General features: G+C 50.7%; 1 protein-coding gene and 1 non-coding gene across 12 annotated transcripts in view; both read left to right on the top strand.

The window, feature by feature from the left end:
- The window catches only part of ATG7 (autophagy related 7), a 221684-nt gene that overhangs the window by 50599 nt on the left and 144875 nt on the right, over positions 1-26210 (top strand). For 8 of the 11 annotated variants that reach the window (XR_011379654.1, XR_011379656.1, XR_011379655.1 and 5 more), the window contains exons 8-14: positions 5560-5648; positions 7360-7481; positions 14230-14320; positions 15152-15296; positions 18209-18367; positions 24713-24907; positions 25772-25975. Coding sequence is in view for 8 of the 11 variants with exons in the window: in XM_008260431.4 (XP_008258653.1) it covers positions 5560-5648; positions 7360-7481; positions 14230-14320; positions 15152-15296; positions 18209-18367; positions 24713-24907; positions 25772-25975 (1005 nt within the window). In the remaining 3 variants the exon portion in view is untranslated. The remainder of the gene's footprint in view (positions 1-5559; positions 5649-7359; positions 7482-14229; positions 14321-15151; positions 15297-18208; positions 18368-24712; positions 24908-25771; positions 25976-26210) is intronic. The other 3 variants (XM_070051104.1, XM_070051105.1, XM_070051103.1) reach the window with 1 other exon arrangement.
- LOC127492556 (small nucleolar RNA SNORA13) lies at positions 10705-10838 on the top strand. The gene has a single exon (XR_007922066.1). It is a non-coding gene; the product is annotated as a small nucleolar RNA SNORA13 (small nucleolar RNA).

Below are 26210 nucleotides of genomic sequence, written 5' to 3'. Positions count from 1 at the left end.
TTTTTATAATTTAGAAACCGCTTAGTCACAGGTCTGCATTTAGAAATGAGAGAATCTGTGATGCACTAGAACTTATCCCCTTATCATCTCTGCCACCTCATTAGCCGTATCCTTGAAACTGAAGGCAGTTAACTATATAGCGGTGCGGAACTGAACTGACCAGAGCATCAGTGAAATTAGATTGGAGAGTGTAGAGTGTATTTATGTTGTTGTCATAGTAATCATTTGTTAAGTGCTTGGCTTGTTCCCAAGCTGTGTGCTAAATAGAAGCAAGAGTCACCGTGTGGGTGAGAAGTTCAGTGGTAGAGAGATCAAGTAAACGCTGAAGGTCATGTGGCGGGTGAGTGACGCAGGACCTTTCCCGAGAGCCCAGCCTCAGTGTAGGAATAGCGTTTTCTGGGTTGATCCCGCCTCGGTGCTTCCCAGAAAACCTGCTGAGTGGCCTCTAGGCCACGTAAGACGAGTTGTTAATGGAATCTGTGTTGTTTGTGACCTGCCCAGGACATTTTTCTCTTTCATACTCTCGGAAAGTTCTCTGCTTCTGGAGCCTGAGGGAATCCTTTGAGAGGAAATGATCTGATTCATCCATCCTGCAGGTGAGGAAGGAACTTCCCCCGGCAGAATTAGAACACACCTCCTTCCCCGCAGCGGGCAGTTCTCTCCCCGTGAGCTCTTGGGGTACTGCTGAGGAAGACACGGCCCCTCCCCTCCACTCCCTGCTGGCTTCGTGGATAGAGTTGCAAATGGAATAAAAGGAAGCGATGACAGCTTCGTAGGTGCAGTTCATCTGTCAGATGCTGTCACCATGGCCAGCGGAGCCAGGATGGGGCAGAGCTGCCAGTGGCAGAGTGGCAGCTGGTGGCCCATGGGACCAGAAGAGCTCCAGGGAGGCCACTCCTTGATGCTGAGGCAGCCCCGGGCTGGGCATCGCATTCCCAGAATCCTCTTGCTTCTCGTGTGAAACGCTCCTTCAGAGCCAGCTTCCATCCTACCCAGGCGAGTTCGTGTTTGGAGAACCTGTAGTGCTGAGACAGGCGAGAGGCAAGGAAAATGAACTTGCCAGGGTGCCCCGTCGGGGGCTCTGTGTGTCAGCCTCAGGTCTCTGCCTTTCAGACTCCCTTCTCCCCTCTGGCTCCCCCCCAATCCCCATCCCTGGTGCTGGGGTTAGGGGACGGGGTCCCTGTAGTGGGTTCTGAAGAAGCTTCCTAGTTCTCTGTTCACTGGGGAGCTGCTGGGCTTCAGGTGCTGTGCTAGGTCCTAGGTTTGGAAGAGTGCATGTGACAGAGGCTCCTGCCCACCCAGAGCCAGACCAGCAGGGGAACGGATGGCAAAGCTGTCTTATACTTGCCCCTCCTACAATGCTTTTTCTTCATGTGTGCCTTTTCTGAAGTCAGAGACTCCTCATAGTCGTGAAATGTATTTAATCTGGTGGCATTTCCTTCTCATTTTCACTATCAAGTTTGAAAGGGCAGTTTATAATCTATGGAGCCTTTGGATCAAGAACCCACTGTGGCTCAACAAATAATCACAGTTGCCCTAAGGGAAACCATAGGGTACAATGAACACTGTTTTAAGCAAGTCTCCTTCTCCCTCTTGAGTTCTGGGCCACAGTGCTGCAGTGATGGCATGCCTACACATCCTGGGTGTCCACTGAACTTGCAGCTGTTGGTGCTTAGAGAGTCTGGCATGGGATTGGGTGTCCCTGCTGGGGGCTGTGCAGGTCCTGGAAGCCTCCAGGTAGTGCTGATGCAGTTGGTCTCTGGGTGGCCCATGCTTTGAGAAGTCTAGAGCAGACTCTCAAGCAAGGGTTTGCAACCAGGATACACGTTAGAAGCGTCCAGGGAATCTTCCACAACAACTAAGACCCGGGCTGGGCCCTAGGCCCCTGGAGGTGGGGCCCAGGCAGCAGTGTATTAGCAGGCTCCCTGGGTGACGTCGAAGTACGCCCCATTTGAGGACCACGGCTGTAGAGGGTGGAAGAGCCCAGCAGTGCTTCTGAAAGTCCCGTGGACATGGGAGTCACCTGGGCTCTTGTGGAGATGTCCACCCCAGTTCAGCCTTTGGGGAGGGGCCCGAGCATCTGCATTTCTGGCTGCTGCTTGTGGTGCATGACCCCTGTCCTGAGATGCGTGGGAAGACACAGAGGCAGTCCAGGGTGTTCACGGCACTGAAAAATAGCCCCAACGAGAATTAGTTTTCTTCCTCTGGTCTTTGAGACTACCGTTTCTAATGCTCCCCAGACTCAAGTCCACGGCCTGGACTGCCATGTCAGAATCATGCAGAAGTTAGATGCAGATGCAGACACGGGAGGCCCGGCCCTCACTGGGGATTCTCAGGCATTAATGATGGGCCTGCCCTTTCACAGCCAGTGTTATCTCACTTACCCTCATTGCAGCTCTGTGGAGTAGGTGCTGTTATTCCCTGTGATTCAGATTTTTTTTTTTTGACAGGCAGAGTGAACAGTGAGAGAGAGAGACAGAGAGAGAAAGGTCTTCCTTTACTGTTGGTTCACCCTCCAATGGCCGCTGCAGCCAGCGTGCCGAACTGATCCGAAGCCAGGAGCCAGGTGCTTCTCCTGGTCTCCCATGGGGTGCAGGGCCCAAGCACTTGGGCCATCCTCCACTGCACTCCCGGGCCACAGCAGAGAGCTGGACTGGAAGAGGGGCAATCGGGACAGAATCCAGTGCCCCGACCAGGACTAGAACCCGGTGTGCCGGCGCCGCAGGCAGAGGATTAGCCTATTGAGCCACGGTGCCAGCCGTGATTCAGATTTTTTTAAAAAAGCACCTAAGCCACAGAGGGGTCAGACACTTGTTAGCCTGAGGCCATTCGTGCAGTAAGAGGCAGTCCTCAGAACATTCTGGGTAAGCCCCATTTCTGTAAATTCCCCAGACACTGGCCCTCCCTGCAGAAGACAGAATCTCCAGTGAAGGCATCTTGAGTTTCCTGAAGGGAGATCCGTTTGTACTGAGTGAAGTAGGAGTCTGTCTGTTCACATTTAAGTCAGGAAAGTGCATCTACAAAGAGACGGCTTCAGTGTTAGGAATAAAATCTTACATGACAGAGAAGGCACCAAATATTTTTAAAGAATATCTTTGAAAAAAGGCCGTCATAATCTGATAAGACAGTGCGTTTTCAGAGATTTTTCTGAGCGTGGGTGGAGACTGCTGCCTCATCTGCAGGAGGAAGTGGAGCAGCGTTTGCCGTGTCAGCAGAATGGGGTCCCCGTCACCCGCTGCTGCAGCGACTGGAGGTGGAGAACAGCAGTGACAGCCTGACCCCATTTTTGTCAGAGTTACAGTAATGCAAATACAGCCCTTCAGAGGGCAGTGCTTTGGGCCATTGTACGCAGGACACTAAGGGAGGATGGGGTCTGGATGTTGGTTCGCTCCTCTGTGCGGCTGACACCGAACTGAGCAGCGGGGCACGGATGCGGAACTGATGCGCTGCCTCCGTCCTGCAGGCTGACGGGGCCCAGGGTGAGGATACCAGCCACCTTTCTCCTCACCGCACACTGCGCTGGTAAAAGAAACCTGGGAGTTATTTCCTGGTTTCTCTTCCCTCATTCCCAGTTCCTTGCCTCCCACCACCGGTTTCTGTCTCTGCATTCATCCTTGACGAGTATTTACTAAGTATCTACTATGTGCCTGTGGAATGAGGAAAAAGATACTTCTGTTAAACACTCCTTGTCTTCTGTTTAGAAAAAAAAAAAAAAAGGTCTCTTCTTTAGGAATACTCTTAGGTTTACTGAAGATCATGACAAAGAGGGCAGAGTTTGAGTTCCCCTCATACAGTTCCCTTCCTGCAGGGGGCAGTATCCATATGTCAAGTATTGTTTGGAAATCTTTTTTTTGGTATTAAAAAGCAATTTATTTGACTTGTAAAGGCACGTTCATTATGGGTGAAACAATTGTTCGGTATTTCATTAGAAACTTTTAAAATTATGACCGTACATATACAAACTTAAATTTTAAAATTAGCATAAAGTACAGTTTTTAGCAAAAGAGATCCCCGGTTTCTGCACAGGTGAATAGCAATGATTTAATTTTGTTTTGACCCAGAAAAGTTACGACCTGTAATTTCATAGCAAGTAGTACAGAAAAGCTAGTCTTCAAGGATTTGCTTCCTGGAGCAGTAAGAAAGCAATTCTTGTAAAAGTGTCAGGGTCTACAAAAATGAGATTTCATCAGTCTCTGGGTGTTTTGTGTCTTGTATTTCCCGCATGTCAACCTTTCTACCTAATTTAGAAGTGGCATAGAATAAAAAGGTAATAAGTTCTGGTAGGCTGCGAGCCAGAAGACGTGGGAATACGAACCAGAAAGGTCTGATGTGTCAGGGACATCCCTTTTGCAGGAAGAACCACTGGTCATCCAGACAGACAGGCAGTTCTGTGTTTGTTGTCTCTTGAGAATGCTCACTGAAAGGGTTGTGCTTGTCTTCCATCTTGCTGGGCCTTCTTAAAGCTCCTATCCCATTCTCTGTGTGTTCTTTGCATTCTTTTGTTTGTTCGTTTGGAGATCTTTAAGGAAGACCTATCTCTTCACCTGTGCTTCCTTTTTATTCTGTAACTTATTTACATTAGTGTGGACTCTTTGATATTTATTTCATACTTTGTGTTATAATCCAACACTGTGTTATTTATCTTATGTCTTGGATTATTCCAAACCCGGCCATTGGGAGCTTGTTCAGTGGGCTCCTGTGTGCCCTGAGTGTGTCCCCATCATCAGGCTCCTGTGTGCCCTGGGTGTGTCCCCATCATCAGGCTCCTGTGTGCCCTGGGTGTGTCCCCATCATCAGGCTCCTGTGTGCCCTGGGTGTGTCCCCATCCTTTCGTGTTTTGAGTACCTCCTTATCTTCTGGTACTGCAAGATGCTCCCAGCTGTATCCCTAGAATTGGCCTTGTGTCCAAGAAGCCCTGGTTTTCTTGATTGGAGACTGGTATCCACAGCTGCAGATGTGAGTGCTGGACGCTCGCTGAGAGGAAGGGAACAGGAAAAGGAAACACATCATATGTTAGGTAGAGGAGCAGGGGGCGCAGTGTGTTTCTCCCAGGGGAGCCCTGGCCGGTATTTGGAGTTGAATTCAGTGGGAGTAGGAGAGAACTGTATCAGCCGTATCAAGGGCACCGGCTTTTCCATTCCACCTGATGTTAGACTTACAGTGATAGTGGCCCAGTTTGGATTTTCTCATTACCCAGAAATGAGCCGCTTTCACGGACTCTGTGTCCTACCGCGGGTGTTCTCTGCAGCCCTGACAGTTAACTGGGCTCCCTGTCCTTCCAGTCTTCCTGCCTTGCAGATGCTCCTAGTTCCCTCCCTGCCAGGCCCAGTGCTAGGCACCGGGGGCGCAGAGCCTGACTCCACAGCCCCTGCCCCGAGGAAGTTCTGTAGTTGAAGGTGAGATCCTGCCGCTGACTTGGCTTCCCTGCAGCCCTGCACCGAGTGTCTGATTACCACTCTGCAGAGCAGGGGGAGCAGGCAGAGAGGAAGCGTTAGTGATGTCTGTGTGGGGCATCGGACATGGAACTCGTCTCACTGAGAAACTCCTTTCTGTTCACAGATGACAGTTGGAGTCTATGATCCCTGTAACTTAGCACAGTACCCTGGATGGCCTTTGAGGAATCTTTTGGTCCTGGCAGCCCACAGATGGTACTTACAAGAATGTGTATGTCTGTGTGTCTGTCTTTGTCTGTCTCTGTTTTCCCACATGCATTTTCCTGTTGCTGGTGCTGAGTCCTTACGCGTGTCCGTTAGGGAGTCACAGACTCTGTTCAGACTGCACTGAAGATACCCTAGATTGAGATGGGCAGGTGCACAGGGTCCTGGCTCCAGAATCGGGCAGCCCTCCGCTCCCACGGTCTGATGGCTTCTCCTGCTGCCTCCATCCTCCTTTATTCCTGACCCTAACGTAAGTGACACAGAAGGTATCTGAAAAGACACCAGCATCACTAGTCATCAAGGAAACAGAACTGAAACCAGAATGAGGTACTGCCATGCAGCCAACCAGAGTGGGCTGGCAAGAACGAGTGTGCCAAATGCTGAAGGTGTGGAGCAATCCGAAGTCACAAATGCTGCCACAACAGCGTTTAGCAAAATCCCCCGGATTCAAAACCACGTGGGGCTCAGTGTTTTGTGCAAGAACTGCATGCGGAGATGCAAGCAGAACTCGCAGACAGGAGCGTGGAGGCCCACACACCCTCCCGCGGTGGAATGGGTGGTAAATTGTAGCGTATGCCCGAGAGTGGGGCTCTTGTTGCGATGAATATGAACACACCGCTGATACATGCCATCTACATGGATGCATTTTTTTTTTATTTTTTATTTTTTGACAGGCAGAGTGGACAGTGAGGGAGAGAGACAGAGAGAAAGGTCTTCCTTTGCCGTTGGTTCACCCTCCAATGGCCGCCGCGGCCGGTGCGCTGCGGCTGGCACACCGCGCTGATCCGATAGCAGGAGCCAGGTACTTATCCTGGTCTCCCATGGGGTGCAGAGCCCAAGGACTTGGGCCATCCTCCACTGCACTCCCTGGCCACAGCAGAGAGCTGGCCTGGAAGAGGGGCAACCGGGACATAATCCGGCTCCCCGAGCGGGACTAGAACCCGGTGTGCCGGCACCGCAAGGTGGAGGATTTAGCCTAGTGAGCCGCGGCACCGGCCATGGATGCATTTTTTAAAACGATGTTTTGTGAAGTAAATTCACGTGTTCTATGGCTTCCTGTATGTAAAATTCAAACCCAGGTGTGGCCTTGGAGTGGCTGTTCCTTAGAAGGGTGGTGCAGGACTGAGAGAAGGGCTGAGGCAGGCTGCCGGATGCCTCAGACTCAGCCCTCGCATCTGCTCTACCTAATAAACATGCTTATTGAGAAATCTGGAGATAGATCCAGGATGCACTGCCCCCAGAGGGGGACTGGTTATCTGCCACTTACCCACGCGGTTCAGTCTGTTTACCGCAAGTGGGCTTCCCCTCCACTGGGTGAGATACCCCTTCATGAAGTGGAAGTTGAGGCGGAGAGACCTGGGACCAGAGGTGCCTGTGTCTTGGAGCTTCTTTCCTTATCCTGTGAGCATTTTCCTCCCTGCATTTGGAAGATGCATTTCTTGGAATTATTTATGTGCACTGCGGTTGCTGTATGAAATTCATCTAGAAGAAATCACGGGCACTTCAGCACTCAGCCGCCAAGCACTTGGAGAAAAGAAGCGCGCATGAATATGCTAACCACCCCTCCAAGGTTAAGGCCATCCCTCGAGGGTGTCAGGCATAATTACAATGAGCTGAATTCTCTCCAGCTGGTTTGCTGAAGCTCTTATGTGAGCTCTTTCTTTTCCTTCCCTTCATAAATAACCAAAACCCGGGACGGCAGGAGTAGCAGTTTCCGGTCTGTTGAAGTCCTCTGCTTCCGGGACCGCACCATGCAGGGGCTGAGGGACGTCGCCCACAGCATCATCTTCGAAGTGAAGCTTCCAGAAATGGCATTTAGCCCAGGTAATTTGCCAGTCTTTGAGAATGCGTATAATTATCATTTGTCAGAAACGAGTCGGCTCTACTTCCGTTTCATCCCCTCACAATGGCAGCAGGAGGAAGAGAAAGGCACAGCTCCTGCTTCTTTGCCAGAGCCGACAGCTCCTTTGAACAGAGCCCACACTCAGCTGTTGAGCCTGGGACAGAGGCAAACACGGTCACCAGGAGATTTTCCCAGGGCAGCATTTTCAGTCATCTTTATTTGTATGTAACGCACAATCTTTATTCCTGGCCCTTCTTAAAGGAAGGGTACAGTTGGATGCACATGTGTCTTTATGTGTCCCATGCTTCAAGTTGTGTGTGGCCCTGTTCTCCAGGCCGTCAGCCAGGCAACACAGTGCTGCTTCCTCGTCCACGTTCAGCATCTGACCTGGACTCTGTGGCCGTTACCTGTCTATGAGTTAGGAAACGTAGGCTGAGAGGCGTTTTACGTAGATGTCTGTGTGCATGCATGTGCATCTGCATACGCAGGTTTTTACTCAGATGCACATCTGTATTTCCGTACAGACTGAGTGCGCAGGTGTCAGGAGTGCCACTTCACGGTGGATTCCTAATGAGGCGTCTGTGTGCTGTGTGAGAACAGGGATTGCAGGTGCTTGGTAAATTACTCCCTGTTAGTTTGCCTTCTTACATAACCCCAGTGCAGTTTGTACCTGTGCCCAAAGTAATCCTTCACATTTACATGCTTTATTTGCTTTCTAGAGTACTTTCTTTTTTTTTAATTTTTATTTAATGAATATAAATTTCCAAAGTACAGCTTATGGATTACAGTGGCTTCCCCCCCATGACTTCCCTCCCACCCACAACCCTCCCCTTTCCCACTCTCTCCCCTTCCATTCATATCAAGATTCATTTTCAATTCTCTTTATATACAGAAGATCAGTTTAGTATACATTAAGTAAAGATTTCAACAGTTTGCACCCACATAGAAACACAAAGTGAAAAATACTGTTTGAGTACTCATTATAGCATTAAATCACAATGTACAGCACATTAAGGACAGAGATCCTACATGAGGAGTAAGTGCACAGTGACTCCTGTTGTTGACTTAACAAATTGACACTCCTGTTTATGGCATCAGTAATCTCCCTATGCTCCAGTCATGAGTTTCCAAGGCTATGGAAGCCTTTTGAGTTCATCGACTCTAGAGTACTTTCACATGTACAGGAGTACTTGGTGGAAAATAGAATTAAAAGTTTATTTTGGTGCAAATGTTTGACATCCATGCAAGTTTTTATCTTGTTCATGGAAAATATGTAATGAAAAAATGGGTTTCAAAATTAACTTATCTTGCCATTTAATTTTCCACAACTAACTTGCCATCAACTTAACCAAAATTAACTTGTTAACCAAAGCCAACTTACCTTGTCATTCAGCTTTTCCACGAACTTTTTGAAGTACCTTCGTATTATTTAATTTGTTCCTCAAGACATCTCAATGGTTCCATGTCACATTTCTTTCTTTAATCTTTGGGTATGTCCAAAGTAGGGAGTGGGTGGGTGTGGGGAATTTTAAATCTCTTTTGTATGTTTTCTAGAGCTCAGAGGTTAGAAGGATTCTGGATCGGCCCAGGTCCTGGTCAGCAGTGCCCTCTCCAACCTGCCATAGGCGCGGGGAATGGAGTCTAAGATCCCCTTCCCTCAGTGGATATGGGGAACCATGAACTCTGTGTAGACTGTGTTTTTCCCTATGCATACAGACTTACAACTTATAAAAGAGACACAGTCAGATACTAACGAGTAACTTACTCTAAGTTTTAGCAACCTCAGTGTCCAATTTTTGTTCTTTGCTTCTTAAGTCAAGAGCTTTCACCTTTCCCCTCAGAGGAAGCTCCTCTGGGCTTCTCTTGTCACGTCCAGGTTGCCAGCATCAACACTGTTGCACCTGGGGGTCGTGATCAGGTAACATAAGGGTTCCTTGCACACAAACACTGCAGCACGGTCACAGCCGCTCGGTGGGTCTGACAGCGCCGGCGGCTGCTGGGTGACTGGTGGGTGGCTGGTGTGTGCAGCCCACAGACGACGACAAAGGGATGATTCATGGCCCAGGCAGGACAGAGTGGGACGGTGCCACATGTTGTCACACTGCTCAGAACAGCATGCGACCTAAAAAATTACAAACTGTTTACTTCTGAAATTTTCCATTGACTCTTTTCTTTTTTTTTTTTTTTTTTTTTTTTTTGACAGGCAGAGTTAGACAGTGAGAGAGAGAGAGACAGAGAGAAAGGTGTTCCTTCCGTTGGTTCACCCCACAAATGGCTGCTACAGTCGGCGTGCTGCGGCCAGTGCACCGCACCGATCCGAAGCCAGGAGCCAGGTGCTTCTCCTGGTCTCCCATGTGGGTGCAGGGCCCAAGCACTTGGGCCATCCTCCATTGCCTTCCCGGGCCACAGCAGAGAGCTGGCCTGGAAGAGGAGCAACCGGGACAGAATCTGGCACCCCAACTGGGACTAGAACCCGGAGTGCCGGCGCCACAGGTGGAGGGTTAGCATAGGGAGCTGCAGCGCCGGCCAGTTGACTCTTTTGGATCCATGGTTGCCCCAGCTGACTCAGAATGCGGAGTGAGCCCGGGTGAGGGAGGACTGCGGGTATCAGTGACTGTGTGGCCTGGCGCTGACACCTTAGGTGGGCTTCTTGGAAAGACTGACAGATCTGCCTGGTCACAGCAGAAGCTGCTTGCCTTTTGGTCTCGAGTCTTCACTGTTGCCTTTTTGCAGTCTTCAGATGCGTGCATTTGATTTAGCACCCTCTTCTGGCACGTTCTGAAACAGCTTCCATGTTATGTTTCATTAAACCACAGTTTGAAGACAGTCTAGGAGAATGAGGTGGCAGTGAGTTACAGAGTCATGTCTGGCCTGTCTCTCTGCCTGGCAGGCCACTAGGACACCCTGCGATGAGCCACTTTGCTCTGCTTCTTTCTGGTTAAGTCTCTGAGTTACTCTTACTCCCCACTCCCCATGCGTGGCTGGTGCTTGGTGCTGCTGTCAGTCAGGCCCAGTAGCCTTTGCTGCATGTTTCCGATGAGGAAGGCTTTCTCCCACCCAGTAATGCCTTCACCGTGTCTTCTGTATGCTTGATGTGAAATGCAGATTATCTAGAGAAAGGCACATTTTCTTCTGCCTTTCATGTAAGAGCATGTTTTCTCTGTTAGCTGTTAATAAAACTTTAAAATAAATAAAACGTTATGTGGCCTTTGTGTTGCCCCTTCGCTCATGGAAACTAGTGAATGTGGGGTCAAAAAAGGCATACAGGGAATGCTTTGCAACCTTTTCCTGCCCTTAGACTGTGTATCTTCCGGGCAGGACTCCCACAAGTAACTGTTCCTGGGATGAGGGGCCTGGGGTGGGGATGTGGGGGTGGGGTTGTTCTAAGGTACGACTCTGTATCTTAATGTGAACTGAATGTGTTAGCCTGCAAGGACCTTTCAGTATTTGCAAGACATCCCTTGGTTGCAAGGGCAGTGGTATGAGTTTAGTTTAGATATTCTGCGTCTTGTGCTGCCCCCTCGTGGTGCAGCCAGGCCCCCTCCAGAGCTGGGAGATGCAGCATTTCGGCAGCAGCAGTGCTGAGAGCTGGGGGAGACCCTCCTCCCAACCCTGCCCTTCAGGAGCTCGTCCTGGCTCCCCACTGTGGGTGGGCAGCACCTCATTCCCCAGAATACTTTCTCAGAGTTCAGACCTGGGAGCAGACATGCTGGATCGTCACTGGCATGTATCTTTACAGTGTTTTTTTTTTTTTTTTTTCCACTGATCAGTTTACAGAACATCAGATTTTCTTAGAAGTGGACATGGTCTTTTGAGTACAGAGATGTTTTCATTTGCAGTGGTATTTTTGTCTTGTGATTTCTTATCTGTACCAGGAGAAGACCGATTTGTTAAGAACTTCAGTAACTTGGGGCAGGCACCATGGCTCACTTGGCTAATCCTCCACCTGCGGCGCCGGCATCCCATATGGGCGCCGGGTTCTAGTCCTGGTTGCTCCTCTTCCAATCCAGCTCTCTGCTGTGGCCTGGGAAAGCAGTGGAGGATGGCCCAAGCGCTTGGGTGCCTGCACCTGCGTGGGAGACCAGGCGGAAGCACCTGGCTCTTGGCTTCGGATTGGCATAGCGCCGGCCATAGCGGCCATTTGGGGGGTGAACCAACGGAAGGAAGACCTTTCTCTCTGTTTCTCTCTCTCTCTCTCTCTCTCTCTCTCACTGGTTATCTCTATCTGTCAAAAAAAAAAAAAAAAGAACTTCAGTAACTTAAGAGTTACTGCTTACTGTGGTCCCAAAGGTTCCTATGCTGGGAATTGGAGAGGGATTTTTGTGTTGAATAAATGAGTATGGTTATGAGAATAATTCGTAGGAAAATATGAATTAGTCACAAGGCTGAACTCCTTTTTCCGCTGAAGAACTCTGAAGTGTTAACCCCTTTAAGAACTCAAATGTATTATTTCAGTTTTCCTTTTTCACGGCGTGAGGACAGGACCACAGCAGCGTGCCTGAACTAAAATGGGAAGGGATATTTCTGTGTGGCTCCTTGCCGTGAGTGACAGCAGCAGCCCCAGCCAAGCTGGAAGCCAGGCAGCTTGCAAGGATAATTGGCCCTGTGGTTTTCCTTTAGTCATCCTACCCCAGCCACAAAAGATTATGCAAAGGAAATCAACACCTTCTGGACCCTACAATTACATTGAGCAATAGGATTTAAAAAATTAAACGAATTTTGAAGCGAAAAGTTTCCCAAGGAAGGGAAGATGGAGGTGCTGATAGGAATCTGAAAGATGAATGGCCTGAGAGACCCACCAGCCAGTGAGAGGCTTAGGGCTGCTCCCCCGAGGCCCTTGTCTCAGCCCAGCCGGGAGCTCTGTTCCCTCAGAGCCTCTCCTGCGACAGACGCTGGAGCGATGTTGGCGGGGCGGCCTGCGGTGGATTTGGGAGGGTGATGGAGGCCCTGAGACACAGGAAGACAGGGCAGTAGGTAGCTCCCACGAGCAAGGCGTGCAGCTTCCACGAACGTGAGGGAATAGCAGGAGTGCTCTCCAGGGCAACCAGGATCTCTCAGAGAACAAACTTATTTTAATTTCTTTTGAAAGTTAGATTTACAGAGAGAGAATCTTTACCCACTGGTTCACTCCCCAAATGGCTACAACAGCCAGGCCAGGCCAAAGCCAGGATCCAGGAACCCATGCTGGTCTCCCACTGGGGTGGCAGGGGTCCAAGCACTTTGACCGTCTTCTGCTCCCTTCCCCGGGCACAGTAGCAGGGAGCTGGATCGGAAGTAGAGCAGCCAGAACTCAAACCAGTGTTCAGATACAGTACCCACTGCACCACCATGCTGGCACCCAGTTTAAGAGAATTTTGCCCTGGTAGAATAAGCAGCATGTGTCTGACTGTGCTCCATGGGATTTTTTTTTTTAAGATATGTATTTATTTATCTGAAAGAGTTACACAGAGAGGGAAGGAGAGGCAGGGAGAGAGAGAGAAGTCTTCCATCACTGGTTCACTCCCCAGTTGGCCGCAGCGGTCAGAGCTGAGCTAATCTGAAGCCAGGAGCCAGGAGCTTCCTCTGGGTCTGCCACATGGGTGCAGGGGCCCAAGGACCTGGGCCATCTTCCACTGCTTTCCCAAGCCATAGCAGAGAGCTGGATCAGAAGTGGAGCAGCTGGGACTCGAACCACACCCACATGGGATGCTGGCACTGCAGGTGGTGGCTTCACCTGCTATGCCACAGTGCCAGCCCCGCTCCATGGGATTTTAATTGGTGTCAGAGGGTGGTGGAAGGAGACACGGAGAGCTCCGTGCTTCCAAGAAACACAAACCCAGGTCAGGTCAGGTGCTTTCCTTCCTCCAGGCTTCTCAGAGCCCTTATCTGCCGTGGGAGTCTCCAGGTCTGGGTGGAAGTGGGCCCTGGGTATAGAATAGAAGTACGAGGTGAAGGTGCAGAGCACTAATGAGGCGCGCTCAGGAGCTGCTGGAATGGGAGTGAGAGATCCCCAGGCAGGGGTTAGGAAGAGGGCAGCAGTGAAGGGTGCAGTCAGGGCTGGGTGAACGCTGAATGGCTAAGGTCGAGCTTGAAGGGTGGAGGAGAAGGCAGCTTCCCAGAGGGCCCGTCACCTCTGACTGTGATCCGCATCCAGGCGCACAGTGACGGCGTCGAGAGGCTGAGCAGAGGGACGTGATCAGGATGGGGAACAGAGTGGACATCCTGTCCTTAGAGCTTCAGGTCCCAAGCAAGTGCAGTGAGAGGTGTGCGCAGGTACACTGGCCTCTCCTGCTTCAGCACAGAGCCCTCCCGACGCTCACCCTGCCCCAGTTAGGAGTCTGTCTGCCTCTCCCTCTCCCTCTCCCTCTCCCTCTCCCTCTCCCTCTCCCTCTCCCTCTCCCTCTCCCTCCCCCGCCCCCTCCCCTTCTCCCTCTCCCCGCCCCCCCCCCCCACTTCCCGACACACTTCCCATCACAGCAGAAGTTGAGGTGTTTGGGGCCAGGGTTGAAGCTGTTGCAGAAGCGCCTGTACCGGAAGCCAGTGCTTGCCTCTGAGGTTCTCTAGCAAGAGTCCTAGGTGCTGAGGGCGATGGGGAGCCCACGGCGGCAGCAGCCGGGCATTCAGGACCGCAGAGCTCTCTGAGGAAGGAGTGGACTGGAAACTTCCCACTGCAGCCTTTGTAAGGACGCCTGCCTTACGTGTCTTTAATCTCCCCTCCTTCATTAAACTCAGTGTTTTGCTTGCCTTAAGATTGTCCCAAAGCAGTCGGATGGGAAAAGAACCAGAAAGGAGGCATGGGCCCAAGGATGGTCAACGTCAGCGGGTGCATGGACCCTAAAAGGTACACGTGCTTTGGAAGTGTGGCTTTTCATCACCAGGATGCACACCTGGTCACGTGAGGCCAGCTCTGTGCGGCACAGGTCCATCCCAGAGGGGCCATTCACAGCGACTGTGAGTGTCCTGCACACGGCTCACCGGCTCTTCCCAGCAGTATAGATCTTGTCCTTGCTTCAAGCTGTGCGTCCCTGTGTCAGCTTTGGTCCTCTGTTCACCTCCCATTGGCATTGTCCTGTTGGCCCGTGTTACAGAAACACTCATGGACGCCAGCACTGGGTGGAAGGGTGGCTGGAAGTGCACCTCTGTTAAGGAGACATGGAAGAAGTTTCTGTTCTCAGTACCAGGGAAGACTTCCTCTCAGCCAGTAGGTGTGTGGTTGTCTTGACTGCTGGCCATGCGTCCCTTTTCTCCTGGGCTGCTGGGAGCTCCGTATCAGCAGAGCCGCCCAGGTCTGCGCTCTCGCAGCAGCCTTTCCCCTCCCTGCCCACTGTGAGGTCTCCTTGTTTCCCTTTGGTTCCCATTTCCCCCTTTATTTGCTGCTTGTTTTCTCCCATACTTATTTTATGTGGGCATTTAACACAAATTCTTAGAAAATAAAATGGAAAGATAAGTTTATTTTGGTGGAAATGAACTTTGAAATCCCTGTACATGAGAAGCCTTCAAAAAGCTCATGAAAACTGCATGTCATGAAAAACCTGTGCATGGATTTCGAAATTTTCTTGTACCAAAATAAGCTTATTTAATTCCATTTTCCGTGAAAAAGTGCCCTGGTTTATCCTTCAGGCAAAGTCGGCGTACCAGTCGGTGGCTGAGTAACTGAGCTCTCGTCTTCCAGGCTGGCTGAGTCGTCGGTGGATCTCAACCTCAAGCTGATGTGCTGGAGACTGGCCCCTACTCTGGATTTGGACAAGGTGGTGTCGGCCAAGTGTCTGCTGCTGGGAGCCGGAACCCTGGGCTGCAATGTGGCCAGGACCCTGATGGTGAGTGGGCGGGGGCTGCTGGCCCCTCAAAGCCAGGGCCTCTCTAGTTCTGCCATCTCCCAGGTGCCCCTCTCGCTTCTCCTCTCTCTTTCCTTTTGTGGGTCTCTTGTGCTCCTTGCGCATGGGGGAATGGACATGCTGTTTCAGCCCATGCCAGTCCCATTCCTGGCGTGCAGCGGCATCACAGGTGAGCACACCATGCGTGTGTCCTGGATGCTGCCCTGGGCCCCCGAGCGCACAGACGTCCCTGTCGTCTTTGCTGTGGCTTACTTATTTAGATTGACAAAAATCATAACACTCCGATCGTTTTGAGGAACTAAATGATTGGTTTAGCTGTTCGTCCTGTAGTTTTTATAGCAAAACCAACAAACAAACAAATTCTGCTTTCAGATTCATTGAGATCTATTTTTAAAAGGCCATGTGTGATTTATTTTTTAAAATATTTATTTATTTGAGAGAGATGGAAATCTTAAGTCTACTGGTTCACTCTCCAAATACCCAGAATGACTAGGGCTGGTCTGGGGCTAAAGGCGGAATCCTGAAACTCAGTCCAGATTTCCCATGTGAGTGACAGGAATTCAACCACTGGAGCCGTCCTCTGCCGCCTCTCAGGGTCTGCATTCACAGGAAGCTGGGGTCAGACCTGGGCGTTGAACCCAGGCACTGTAACGCGAGGCGCAGGCATCTTAGCTGCCAGGCTAAACACCACCCCAAAGTCCACTTTTGTCTTTACTGACCTCTTCCCAATTTTGTGGAATTTTTTATTTTATTTTTTCGAGCTTCTAGAACTATCAGGTGCTTAAATTTTCTTTACATTTTTCCAAGTTATCCAGTTAGTGTAGACCCACTATAGAAAAATCTGCAGTCATAAAGCAGGGTAGAGAGACACCCATGTTCCCACCGCTTTTTCACTTATTTCCTTTAGTGTTTGTTTATTATGCTTTAAAATATTATTTTATATGTAATAATGTTCCTTGCAGCATTGTAAATACTTTCCTATGCTGCTGAAAGCGGTGACTTCAGCGTCTCTCTAATGGCCGTAGAATGTGTCTCTCTATGTGCTGAAGCATTGATCACGTCGCACAGTCGTCTGAGACAGTCGTCTGATGTTGGCATTAGTGTCATTTCCAGTTTCGTACTCTTATCAACTCTGTTGCAGAGAACAGCTTAGCGATCACATCTTTCCAGCGTTTCAGATTACTTCATAAGCTAGATTCCTGGAAGTACATCAAAGCATATGAGCATTTCTTTGTTTGTTTGTTTTATTCTAAGCATTTATTATTTATTTGAAAGGCAAAGTCACCAAGAGAGGAGGAAAGACAGAGAGAGAGGTCTTCCATCCACTGATTCACTCCCCAAATGGCCACAACAGCCGGAGCCGGGCTGATCCGAAGCCAGGAGCCAGGAGCTGCTTCTGAGTCTCACACGTGTGTTGGGGCCCAAGCGCTTGGGCCATCTTCCACTGCTTTCCCAGGCTATTAGCAGGGAGCTGGATTGCAAGTAGAGCAGCCGGAATTCAAACTGGTGTCCATATGGGATGTCCGCACCACAGGCAGTAGTTGTACCTGGTATGCCTTAGTGCGGGCCGTAGATGTGAGCATTTCTAAGACCCTAGAAACATGTTGCCAGTTTGCCTTCCATGATGTGATCCCATTTTCAGTCTTGCCACCACATCCTCACCAGCACCGAGTCCTGGATTTTCTTTCACTGGACAGTTAGTCTGGGAAGCATTCCACAGCAGTGCAAAGGGAAAGCCCATTGGTGGGTGGCTCCCGGGGGCATGTTTGCAGCTTATCTGGCCTTCTTCCCACTGCCCAGCACATTCCTGGCTTCCCGCTTGGCACTTGCTCCAGGGAATGCAAGAATATTTCAGAAATAAATATCCCCAAGCCAAGCACACGTGACTTGGGAAGTTCTCATACAGTTGTTCCCTCTCCATGGTGGATTGCCTAACCTTAGGAGTGGGTAGGAAACCAAAAAGGTAGCAGTGGGTTCAGCCTTAGCCAGGCTTCCGAAGGGGGTTCTGGTCTGCCAATCCCAGCACTGGAACAAATCCTGGTCCCTGCTGACGGTCACCCTGACGCCTTCAGTCCATTCGAGCCCCAGAGTCCCGACTGGAAAGAGAGTGGGAGCAGGATCTGAGCTCTTGCTCGGCTGCTGTTCCCCTGAAATGTGCCTGCCCCGTCCCCGAGCAGTGGCCCCTTCAGTCGGTGGCGGCACTGTCGGCCAGGCGTGTGGCCTTAGACGGGTCTGCTGCATTTCTTGAACTTCCATTTCCTTTTCTGTGAGATAAGTGACGGGACTGAGGACTGCAGCAGTAGTGTGCACCTGTCCAGTCTCTGGGAGCAGTGGCTGCAGTCTGCAAGATCCCGAAACCCCAGAGAGGATGTAGAACCGTCCCCTAAATGCCCGATGATTACGAGACTGTTTCTGTCTGGAGGAAGGGTGCACGGTCGTCCCCCATCCCTCACAAGGCAGAGGACTGGTGAGCCAGCACCCAGATCATGCATTCGGGGTTTTCTTGAGTTGTAAGACAAGTGTTGCGTGTACTCATTGTTCATGAAGGAGAACCAGGACGTTGTGGGTAGGGGGTGGGGCGTTGCTAATCCTTTTAAGACAGCACCATGGACTGCTTATGGGGTTCACCTCTAAATCTTTCTCCAGTGCCTGCTCTGACAGTACGTGTTCTCATTGCTGCAGGAAGCCAGGCACTGAGTGCATAAGTATATTGTCTTTTAAAGGAAGTTGACATTCTTTTGATCAGAATACAAATTTGTGTAATTCAGCTTCTGCCGTGCCCTGGGTTGTGAGATTCCTGAGCTGCGCCCAACCAAAACCCCTTTAAGAGCTTGCGAGAGAGACCCTGTGAAGTGGCCCTCAGAAACCCACCCTGGTCTCCTGTTCCCACACAGGGTTGGGGCGTCAGGCACATCACGTTTGTGGACAACGCCAAGATCTCCTACTCCAACCCCGTGAGACAGCCCCTCTATGAGTTTGAAGACTGCCTCGGGAGCGGGAAGCCCAAGGCCCTCGCCGCAGCGGATCGGCTCCAGAAGATATTCCCCGGAGTGGTGCGTGGATGCTGTAGGGGTGTCACGGGCTTCCCCTCCGTGTGTTCTTAAGTATTCAGATCCTGGCTTTGCTTCCTGCTGGGCACTCCCCACATGGCTGGTCAGCACTCTCACATATTCTCATGAAAATGAAATGAAGAATTCATGACCACATGTTCTGTCGGTCGCCACGTGTTGTGTGAGGTCGTGCTGTGAGATCTTGGCACCTGTGGGTTTTGGTGTCCTGCACGGCCCGGAAGGGAACTGTGGTGGTGCTGATGGATGTTGTTACGTTGTCCTGCGTGAGCGGAGCGCTTGGTTGTTAGTTAGTACAGTTTTAGGAAATTAAATTAAATGCAAGTCTCTGCACAGGAGAAAGACTGGATGTAAGTTTAAATTTGTGCTCCAGCGGCTGTTTATTTTTTGAGTTATGTCATTTACTTCAGAAACTCCAAAATAATGAGAGAGAAGTCGTTCAGTTCATTGCATTCAGTATGTTGAGGGTTTGTTTTGAGGTCATCCAGCGAAAGGAATTTTGCATTCTGAATGCTCCATCAGTTTATCTGACAGGAGGCAGCTGACGCATCTCAGAAGCATCTGCCTCTGTGGAAAGCGCCAGAAGAGGCGCCTAGACCTCCGCAAGCACAAGCCCGCCCTGAGCTCCTCTCCCGTGGCCCAGCATGGCTCCCACAGGTTGAGAAGGCTTTGCTGTAGAAGCAGTGGTGTCCATCTCACCTTTCGTCCCTGAGGCACGTCATGCATTGGGTTTGTTCATCAGTACTGATGGAGTGTCCAGTCTGCACCCAGCCGTGTCCTGGATGCCTAAAGAAATAAGCATAAATCAGTCCTGTCGTCGGGCAGGCACCTCCGGTCTCTGTGGCGACGACATTGCCTATCACACAGTCCCCAAATCTCGGTGGCTTCCAGTGTCAAACGTTTGTTCCACACTCATGGGTGTGTGGGTTGGCTGTGTTTCAGCCGCAGGGCTAGGCTGACTCTAGCCTTTTGTCAGATTCTGGTCTGTTCTGTCTGTCTGTGCTTAGGGAAGAGCAATCGTCAGGGACCTGCTGTTCTTACCATAGAAGGTAGACGCTTAGAAGGGCTGGCGATTTTCATGGCTGTTCAGGTTCCAGCTCCACCATGGCACAGTGCAGTGTCTTCCGTTTCCATGACCAGAGCTAATCTAGGGCCACACCCAAGTCAGCGTGGTTTGTTAGTATACTCTGCTGTCCTGGGGGAGGTGCTGTAGAGTCGTGTGACAAAGGGCATGACCGTCAACGTCAGCTCAAGGGAGGAGAGATACAGTTGAGAGAATAATTAGTCTGTCACTGGAGAATATTACAAACTCCCCTTGAAATTTTTTTTTTAAGATTTATTTTATTTATTTTAACTACAGAGTTAGAGAGAGAGAGAGAGAGAGAGAGAGAGAGAGAGATCTTCCATTCACTAATTCACTCCCCCAAATGGCTGCAATAGCCAGGTTGAGGTGAGACCAAAGCCAGGAGTCAGGAGCTCCTTCCCAGTCTTCCATCTGGATGAGAGGGGTCCACGTAGTTGGGTCGTTTTCTGCAGCTTTCCCAGGCACATTAGCAGGGAGCTGGGTTGGAAGTGGAGCAGGCAGGACTTGAACCAGTGCTCATTTTGGATGTCAGCATCATAGGCGACACAATGCTGGCCTGAACTCCCCTGAATCGCAGACAGACCCGGCTTTGAATCTGAGTTCTGGCGTTTATTAGTTACACACAACTTTTACTTTTCCACATTGTGCTGTTGTCTGTGGCCCAATGAAGTTCACTGTATGTAGTCATTCAGTTTTTCTGTTACTTACTCATTAACATGTTCACTTAGTTCCTACAAGTACTTAACAGTTGTGGCAGCTCCATGGAGCAGGAGCTCAGTTGCCAAGAGAAGGTGTCAGAGATAGGCCTGGCCTTGACCAGGAGGGGAGCCGGGAAGATCCTGACACAGGAGTGGGCGTGAGCTCGACTCAGGGTGATGGAGCTGTCTCTGCGGCTCCTGAGGTGGTGCCTTGTGGACTCAGGGAAGATAAGGATGGCGAAAGCGTGGAGGTCATGGGGACTGAAAGGAAAGCGGGGCCAGCGAGGCCAAGTGCAAGTTTTCAAGGAAACCTCAGTCCACAGGGTCGAGCCTGTTCCTTCGCACTCACATGCCATGCCTGTTTTCCCTAAGGAATTATTAAGTCCTGAGGCCGGGAGTCAAGTCTGGTATGCTTGTATCCCTCACGCTTTGTCTATATTTAATAATAGGTATTGTGCAGAACTCACCGAAGTCCTGGTGTAGTCCATGAAATTCCTGAGAGATGCTTGTGAAACTGTTGAACTAACTGCTATCCAGGCTTAAGGGGTTTTCCTTCTGTTTGACTTCATTTAGTCCTTTCTTTTTTTTAAAGACTGTACTTACTTATTTGAGAGACAGTTACAGTCAGAGAGAGAGAGAGGTCTTCATCTACTAGTTCGTTCCCCAAATGACTGCAATGGCCAGAGCTGGGCCAATACAAAGCCAGGACCTAGGAGCCCCCTCCGGGTCTTCCATGTGGCTTCAAGGGCCCAAGGGCTTGGGCCATCTTCCACTGCTTTCCTGGGTCATTAGCAGAGAGCTGGAGGAAAAGTGGATCAGCCGGGACTCGACTAGTGCCCACATGGGATGCCGGTGACAGAGATGGAGGCTTAACCTACGCCACAGCACCAGCCCCTAGTATTTTCATTCAACAGGTGTTTCTTCACTGTCTTCCTTAGGCCAGGCCACAGGACAAAAGCTGGGCCTGGTCAGCATGGCATCCGCGGCTCTGCCCTCCGAGAGCTCATGCTGGTTGAGGAGGTACACGGCGAGTAGTTGGATTAGTTGTTTAATTCCAGTAACTAGAAGGTGCTGAGGACATGTCTGAGAGCGGGCGTATGCAGGCCTGGGCTGTCGGGGGAGCTTTGTTGAGGAAGTGACACTGGCCCTGAGCCCTCCAGGGATTCATTAGGAGAAGGGATGGAAAGAGGAGCCAAAGAGCAGAGAGCTGGGCACAGGCCAGGGCCAGGAAGGGTGTTTCAAGCCAGAGAAGCTGGGCGAAGTGTGCGGTGCAGATTCCCCACACACATTTTCTAACTGAGTGGAAGTTAGAAAGATTGATTCTTTTATAATGCAAGATTATGTAAATTGTGCTTTTCTTGTTCAGTTATTGCAAACTCCTAATCTTCCTGCCTGAAGTCTTGTGACATTTGTCTTGGAAAAAAATAATTGGATGATAGACTTCTTTTAATTTCTAATTTTGAAATAATGTATTCACAGGAAAGTTCAAAGAAATGTCCCAAAAGGTCGCAAGAACCCTCCACGCAGCCTCCCCTGGGAGACAGACTTCAGGGGTCAGAGTGGTTTCGTTTGCACAGCTGAGCTGGACAGCCATTAGCGCTCCTTCAGAACCACAAAGTCAAGCTTTTGGCTTTGCTGCAAAACACTTGACCCTTGCTAAGTATGTTGTGGCCACAGACCTTGCAGTAGCTCAGAGGCCAGCTCCTGAGAGACTCTTGATTCCTGTCTGCCTGACGTTCCTGGCTGGGCTCCTCTCTTCCACTCCAGAATGGACGCGTCACATTGATCCTTTTTTTTTTTTTTTTTTTTAAGATTTATTTATTTACTTGAAAGTCAGAGTTACATAGAAGGAGAAGCAGAGAAAGAGAGAGAGAGAGAGAGAGGTCTTCCATCTGCTGGTTTCCTCCCCAGATGACCACAACGGCTGGAGTTGTGCTGATCTGGAGCCAGGAGCTTCTTCCAGGTCTCCCACACAGGTGCAGGGGCCCAAGGACTTAGACTGTCCTCTACTGCTTTCCCAGGCCATAGCAGAGAGCTGGATCAGAAGTGGAGCAGCCAGCACTCAAACCTGCACCCATATAGGATGCCAGCACTGCAGGCAGCGACTTTACCCACTAACCCACAGTGCAGGCCCCTCCTTTTTATTTATTTGAAAGACAGTTACAGAGAGAGGTAGAGACAGGTAGAGAGAGAAAGGTATACCATCTCCTGGTTCACTCCCCAAATGACTTCAATGATCAGAGCTGAGCCAATCAGAAGCCAGGAGCCAGAAGTCTCTTCTGGGTCTCCCATGCGGGTGCAGGAGCCCACGTACTTGGGCCATCTTCTACTGCTTTCCCAAACACATTAGCAGGGAACCCTGCTCCCTTTAAAAGGGCTCCAATGCAGTTACCTGAAAAGAACTGCTCTGCTGTGAATGCAGAACCCAAGGCTGAGGCTGAGTTAGCAGAATACAAAAACAGCTGATCATTTATGAGTGAAATGACTATTTGAGGGAACCTTTTTTTTTATGGTGAGGCAATAAAATGTAGGATTAGGGAGCCACACTCGAGGTTTTAAAGCCCAACTTTAGGCACCTGCTTCTGACATTAATGAATAGCTGATGCTGGGCTAGCTCCCCAACCATGAACAGTTATGCACCTGGATGAAGTACATCCCAAGACTGTAGGCAGTGAGCAATAGGCAGTGAAAGGCTTTGCTCTCAGGTGGACGGGAAAGAAGGGATGTTTGTCCCAGGTTAGCGCCCGCGGGCACTTCCTGGCCCACACCGGATTCCCGGAGGAGCTTGGTCTTGGTGAACTGAGAAGATGATGAGAGTTCAGAGCCGCTGCGTTGGCCAGAATCTGCAGGGTGTCGTGTCAGACCTGGGGGTGCTGTGCAGAGAAGGGGGTCCCAGGAAACTCACGGGCAGCACCTTGAGTCTTCGGCCAGATAACCAGCTGCACAGATAACCACGGCACAGCTCTGTAATGCGGGCCGGAAGCACCTTCAGGGAGCTCACGAAGGCCCATGATGCTGCAGTCCGCATGCACCAAAGAAAAGCAGAAACACCCTGGCAGGACTGTCAGGAGAACCCTTGAGTGACAGCCCAGAAAGCCATGGACTAAGGATCTAAGACAGAGCCTTCTAGAAGAAAGAGTCTTAGGGTCTTGGGAGAGGTGAAGTTTTCCTAGGACCAGTAAATACTGACACTGCCAAAACGTGAACGTTTGCCTTCTCGACAGATGCCATTAAGAGAATGGGAAAACATTCGCAGTACACGTGTTTGGCAAGCAGCTTTTATCCAGCATACATAAACTCCACCACTCAGGAAGAAGAAGAGAGATGGACTGACTGTCCTTCAAGGGGAGTGAAGATCGAGGAGTGGCAGTGAATTCATGAAAGTGCCAGCGTTGGCAGTCAGGGAACTATCAATTAAAACCATGCAGATAGATCATGACGGCTCCTCAGACAGCTGAGACTGAGAGGACTGACAGTGCTAAATGCCGTCAGGCTGTGGGACTCTCACAGCTCTCACACTTTATGGTTGACACAACCACGAGACAGAAAGTACTCTTCCCCGATGACCCAGAAATTGTGCCTCCAGGTATCTCCCTAAGAGAAATGAAAGCGTATACACACTAAATACTTAGGCAGAGATGGCCAGTGCAGCCTTATTCATGATGGCCCAAACCTGGAAAGAAATCGCTGTCAGTGGAGGAATGAGTAGTAAAAAATTGTGCAACAGGCAGGCAAAGGAAAAGGGATGCGCTATTGGGGGTGCGCTGTTGACACTTAAGCGTGTGGACGGATCTGCACAGCCTGTGCCGAGCACAAGACATGCAAACGAGTGAATATTCTAGGATTTGATTTCACTGAGTTCTAGAATAGTCAGAGCAGGGTTGTCTGAGGTGATGGGGATTGGCTGGGGAGGGACACAAGAGCATGCTCTGGGGCCTGTGTCTTGGTGGGCGTGTGCAGGCGTTCATCAGCACCATGCAGAGTTCAGAGTATGTTGACGTGTACGTGCGAGATCTGCATATGGCACTTGATGCCCATTGTCCCTCACCCTCACTGTACCTCTGGATCAGCTGGGGAGGTTAGACGATGTCCATGCCCACAGCCGCTCTCGGGGATTGCAGTTACAGTGGCCTGCAGGGAAGCCTGGGTGCTGGGAATCGTGAAACTGTCCGAACGGTTCTGATGCTCAGTTCTGATGTCGGAGCTCCCTGAATCCAAGCCCTTGGAGTGCAGTCCCCTCTCAAGAGGGCCCCTCTGTCGGCTTCCAGGCCAAAACTTTATCAAGTATAGATTCATTTAAGTTATCAAAGCTAAGTGGGCAGGGACCACTTACTTTATTAGTGGGAAAGTCAGGGCTGGCATTGCGTATTTATGCTTCAGTCTTGGCGTCACTGAAATCCCCTCCTAATGGCTGCGTGGCTCAGGCCGGCGCGTGCTCCATCAGCTGTGTGGTGCCAGCAAGGTGCCGTTGCTCCAGGGACCACAGTTGCTGCTTCTGTTGCTGTCTAGTACAGCGTTGGTACATGGGAGGTGCACGTGTTTTCCCAGAATGCCAGAGGGTACAACATGAGTATCCCCATGCCTGGACATCCAGTGGACTTCTCCAGCGTCACCCTGGAGCAGGCCCGCAGCGACGTGGAGCAGCTGGAGCAGCTCGTCGGGAGCCACGATGTCGTCTTCCTGCTCATGGACACCAGGGAGAGCCGGTGGCTGCCTACCGTCATCGCTGCGAGCAAGAGGAAGGTAGAGAGGGGGCCGCGGGGTGCGCGGCTCTGATCGTGCCTGCATGCCCCACCACCCCGAAGGGACACGCCCCCGCCTTCCCTCCCCTCCCCCGGCGTGCGGCCTCGTGGCGTGGAGCCAGAGGGCTTCCACTCAGACTCGCACGTGTGGCGCCTGCTGCTGAGGTTCCCTGAGAGCCCTCTGGGTCCCCGCGGCAGAAGGCATCTGCCCTCAGGTGGAGGTGTGGCTTTGCTGCACTCAGCCTGTTTGGTCCCCGAGGACGCGGAGGGTCAGCAGTGCTGAGCGGGTCACCTCATCGTGGTGGTGTCCGGGTGTGGTTGCAAGTTGTCTATTTTCTAGTGTGGTCTTTCTTTACTTATTAAACTTTATGTGGTCAAAATTTTAGGAAAATAAGTTAATTTACAACAAAGAAAATTTCTTATGCTATAAATAGAAAAACTAGTCCTGATAAATCTGTGTGGAGGGTAGATTTTATTTCAGTAAAGCAGTTATGGAGAAAGGTCTCTGGCCGTGGCAGGGTCTGAGAACGGTGGAGGTGGGGTCTGCCGCGCCTGCCTCTGTCAGCTGCAAGCCCTTAGGCAGGCTGCAGAAGTAACCTCTCTGACTTTCAGAATCTTCACTAGAAATGGGAAACGTTTGTAGAGTTTTAAATAAAATTAAAAAGACAGTTTATGTCAATCACTTGTCACATCTTTGGAGCCTAATAAACCGTCAGTGTTGGCTGGCTTTTATCATCATTAGCTTTCAGCGTCTGATCGTGCTCACAGGCGAAAAATAATTTGGAAAGTTGACCCAGTAGTAAATTAGCCGTGGCTCGGAGTCAGATGTCTGCTAACCTTGCCCTTTTGTTCCTCGACCCCACAGCTGGTCATCAACGCTGCCCTGGGGTTCGACACCTTTGTGGTCATGAGGCATGGCCTGAAGAGACCGAAGCAGCAGGGGGCCGGCGACTTGTGTCCCAGTCACCCGGGGGGGCCTGCAGACCTGCTGGGCTCATCCCTGTTTGCCAACATCCCTGGGTATAAGCTCGGCTGCTACTTCTGCAACGATGTGGTGGCCCCGGGAGATGTGAGTGGATTTCTTTGTGGTCCCTAATGTTTCCTGCGACCTTCTTGGGCACTTTTGTTCATGACTCTTCAGATGCTGGCTTTTAACAAAGAGTTCTGGTTGGGGCGCTGGATTCTGTCCCGGTTGCTCCTCCTCCAGTCCGGCTCTCTGCTGTGGCCCAGGAGGGCAGTGGAGGACAGCCGAAGTGCTTGGGCCCTGCACCCGCACAGGAGACCAGGAAGAAGCACCTGGCTCC

This window comes from Oryctolagus cuniculus, chromosome 10, assembly GCF_964237555.1.
Source record: "Oryctolagus cuniculus chromosome 10, mOryCun1.1, whole genome shotgun sequence".
In the NCBI taxonomy this organism is placed as follows: domain Eukaryota; kingdom Metazoa; phylum Chordata; class Mammalia; order Lagomorpha; family Leporidae; genus Oryctolagus; species Oryctolagus cuniculus.
Note: the sequence above shows the minus strand (reverse complement) of the source record. Positions and strands in the feature narration are given on the sequence as shown.